Consider the following 4,095-nt stretch of genomic DNA (forward strand, 5'->3'; position numbering starts at 1 on the left):
GCTTTACTTTGTCTCTGTGGCTCTTGGTGTGCTTTCTATTCTCACAGACTAGTGATAGCAAACTTTTAGGAAAACTAGATACCTCCAGTGCCTGTTGATTCTGAATACATTTCGTAGGGATTTTTGCTATTGAAGTGTTCTCAATATCAATCAAATGGAAAGTTTGCTGTTTGCTGTTTCACCATCACACCTTTTTATTTTTGGTACTGGGATCAAACTCAGGACCTTGTCCTTGCAAGGCAGGTGGCAGAACCACTGAGCTAAATCTCCAGCCCCTCCCTGACAATTCTTGCACTCAACTGGGACCTCCAATTTAGTGCTCATGGTCTTTTCTTTCTTTCTTTCTTTTTTTTTGAGACAGGGTCTCCCTATGTAGTTCAGCATGGCTTGAATTCACTATGTAGCTGAGGCTGGCCTGATCTCTGAAGCAATCTTCCTGCCCTTTACTTGTGCTGGGATTATAGGTGTGTGGCACCACACCCAGCATCCCTGATACTTCTTGCACTCAACTGAGACCTCCAAGTTAGTGCTCGTGGTGTCTTTTCTTTTTAATATTTTAATGTAATATAGATTTTTTTTTTTTGTACTGGGGATCAAACTCGGGACCTTGGGCTTTCGAGGCAGGTGACAGCACCACTGAGCTAAACCTCCAGCCCGATATAATACAGATATTAATAAGGAAAATAAGGGCCAGAAATTTAGCTCAGTGGTGTTGCCACCTGCCTCACAAGCATAAGGTCCCAAGTTTGAGTCCCAGTATCAAGATAAATAAAAGCCATTTTATTAAAAAAAAAAAAAAGGGGCCAGGGATTTAGCTCAGCAGTGGCCAAGCCTGCCTTGCAAGCACAAAGTCCTGAATTCAACCCCTGGTACCGAAAAAAAAAATGTTGAAAAAATTATTAGAGAATAACAACGCTAAATACACTGTGTATCATGATCTTAAAAGAAAATAGTTTTTGAGCTGGGCATGGTGGCCTACGCTTATAATCTCAGCACTTGGGAGGCTGAGACAGGAGGATCACTGTGAGTTTGAGACCAGCCCGAGCTACATAGTGAGTTCCAGGTCAGTCTCAACTACATAGCGAGACCCTGTCTCAGAAAACCAAAAAAAAAAAAAGTATATTTTTCTGGTACCAGAAATCAAATTCAGGACCTTGAGCTTTCGAGGCAGACGCAGCACCACTAAGCTAAATCACCAGCTTTCAGGAACAATTCTACATGATTTTAGGGGAAAAAATCATCTCATAATTAAATCAGGATTAGGACCTACATTTCCTGTCTATAGGCCTGCTACAGCATGTCGAGACATAACTTCATTTTTACCTCCTGTCATAGCTAAGACCTCAATGGTCCAGATGATGCTCCAGGCCAGGACTATACCAGCTGGAGACATACAGGGAGGAACCAAATCTTCATCTGTAGTTCCTTGTTGTTCTAGGATCTGCCACACCCTCTGAGTCATGTGCTATTTTGGTTTCTGCTAAAGTTCAGAATAAAGGTGTGGCAAGCTTGGGGTTTCAGGTCTTTGCCGCCCAGAGTGGCACTGATTAGGCCAAAGCTCAGCTGCTTCTCTAAGTCTCACTTTTTGTCCATATATTAATTCACCTTGTGCTGTCATGGCTCACAGGAGACTAGGACCTGATGCAGAGGTTCTAGTAATATTCCCTCTTTCCCTGTTCCCTACACCCCGCCCTAGACTATATTTTCATTTGCTAATCTATCTTTCATTTCCTAATATTATACCTTTTTTCTCATAAAACATTTTAATTATTAACAAAGTATCTCACACTCCATATAATTTTGAACAATTCCTTCCTATTTCACAATATTCTTTGTGTCCTTATTCACACTGTTTCTCACATCAGAGAGACAATACAATATGTGCGTTTAATTTATTTAATTTAAGAGTGTGGTTTCAAGGTACATTCATTTACCTAGAAATGTCTCAAGTTTATCCTTCCTTATGGCATCTGAGATGAATACACACTTCTCAGATGAAAAAGTAGAAATGGCAAATACATGAAAAATGTTCAACATCACTGGTCATTCAAGAGGTGCACATTAAAAAAACACCAAGGGCCGGGGATTTAGCTCAGTAGTTCCACCACCTGCCTTGCAAGCTCTAGGTCCCGAGTTTGATCTCCAGTACCAAAAAAACAAAACAACCCCCCCCACAAGATTCCATCTCACTCTAGAAAGAATGGCTTCTATCAAGAAATCAACCAATAACAGGGTCTGGCGATTAAACTCAGTGGCTCTGCACCTGCTTGCAAGCACAAAGTACTATGTTCAATTCTCAGGTAAAAAAAAAAAAAAAAAAAAAAAAAAAAAATGCTCCCAGGGCTGTGAGAGAAAAAGAACCCTTCTCCACTGTTGGTGAGAGTGTAGACCGGTGCGACCACTGTGAAAATCAGTGTAGAGATTCCTCAAAAACCTAGGATTACAGGTTGCATTTGACCCTGTATTCTTCTGGCTATATTCTCAAAAGAATTTAAAGCATCATACCAGAGTGATACCTGCACACACGTTTACAGCGGTATAGTGTGTAATAGCTAAATCTTGGAAACCCAAATACGCACCAAGCGATAAATGGATTTTAAAAAGTGTGTGTTTTAAATATAACGGAGTACTGTGTGTGTGTGTGTGTGTGTGTGTGTGTGTGTGTGTGTGTTTGAGACTGGGTCTTGCTATGTAGTTCAGGATGGCCTTGGACTCACTATGTAGCCCTGGCTGGCCTTGATGTTACGGGATGGTCCTCCTGTCTCAGCCTCCCAAGTGCTGGGGCTACAGGCATGAGCCATCCACGCCCCGCTCGCGGTGTCTGAGGCTACCATCCTGCTTTCCCGGCTCACCTTCAATCCAGATTCCCCAGTGAAACTTCGCCATTTCCAGCCCTCTCACCCCTTTCGTGGCACTCCTATGAGCAAAACACCAGCTCGCTGCCTATTCCAAACTGCATCGGAGAGCTGGAAGTGACTGGAGCACACAAACGTCGACTAGTTTCACCGTAAGGTAACAACCTCAACAGCAGGCCAGGTCGCAGCGCCGGCAAACAAACCCAACCCAAGACCTCGTCAACTTGCCCTTCCACTCGATCTTTTGCAGGTACAGTAGTCTCTGATTCTCTCCTAACCCGCCCTTTCTCTCCAGAAAGGTCTCGCCACGAACTCCTAGTACACGTGGTCCTCCTGGCGCCTCCTAGCTGGGATTACTGAAGCAAGCCACCGCCAATACTTTTACAACTTTGCTTAAACTGTAAACTCTAAAGCATTCTCCGAGGGGAGCGATGTGCACTGTCCTGCGAGTCTGGCGGAGACAGTTTACAGGTTGTGGCTGTCGCTACAGCGCGGTTGCAGGAGAACCGCCGGGTCCCTAGGGCTGCCGTTTAGGCGGGCCTAGGGAGGCGACCAACTCTGGGGCGACGAAAAAGTGGGGGTGGACAAGGAACCAAGGAACAACCTGACAACCCCCGCCACGACCAACCGGTTCTAAGCCCCACGGCGCAGTTGCGACGTGAAGCTAGGCTCCGGCACGGCACTTTGTGCGTCATTATTGGAGCCGTCGGGCGCGGGCGTTGTGACGTCCTAGACGTCGGCGTACGTAGGGCGCAGGGTCGGCGGTAGCGTCAGTGAAGAGTGCGGTCCTCAGCGGCTCACCGTTGAGGAAGGTGCAGCGTTGCACATTTACCTATCTTCGCCTATTGAGGCGCGCCTGTTAGGAAGACTGTGAGCCGAGGGACGGAGGCGCGCCTGTTAGGAAGACTGTGAGCCGAGGGACGGAGGCGCGGGGAAGTCTCGCAGGCGTTCACGCACGCTGCGTTGCCTCCACTTCCGCGTTGTCGACTTCCGGTCGCCGCCATCTTGCTAACGCGGAAGCCCCTGGCTGGGTGGGAGTCCGCGCCGGGAGCGCGGACTGTGCTGACGGCGCTATGCCGTCGTCGCCGCTGCGTGTGGCGGTGGTGTGCTCGAGTAACCAGAACCGGAGCATGGAGGCGCACAACATCCTCAGGTAGTGGGCCGCCCTTCCCTCTTCCCCTCCCTCAGGGTCCCTACTCCACCTGTGCTGGGCGCCTCGCAGAGGCCCGAGGGCGCGCCC

At 47.6% G+C, this 4,095-nt stretch overlaps 1 protein-coding gene across 1 annotated transcript in view; it reads left to right on the forward strand.

The window, feature by feature from the left end:
- Positions 1 to 3,577: 3,577 nt before the first annotated feature.
- Positions 3,578 to 4,095, forward strand: part of Ssu72 (SSU72 homolog, RNA polymerase II CTD phosphatase) — a 29,298-nt gene continuing 28,780 nt past the window's right edge. Inside the window, exon 1 of the mRNA XM_010627715.3 lies at positions 3,578 to 4,008. Coding sequence (XP_010626017.1) covers positions 3,929 to 4,008 — 80 coding nt within the window. The 5' untranslated portion in view covers positions 3,578 to 3,928. The remainder of the gene's footprint in view (positions 4,009 to 4,095) is intronic.

The sequence above is a fragment of the Fukomys damarensis genome, unplaced genomic scaffold, assembly GCF_012274545.1.
Source record: "Fukomys damarensis isolate Sample0158 unplaced genomic scaffold, DMR_v1.0_HiC HiC_scaffold_23, whole genome shotgun sequence".
NCBI lineage: Eukaryota > Metazoa > Chordata > Mammalia > Rodentia > Bathyergidae > Fukomys > Fukomys damarensis.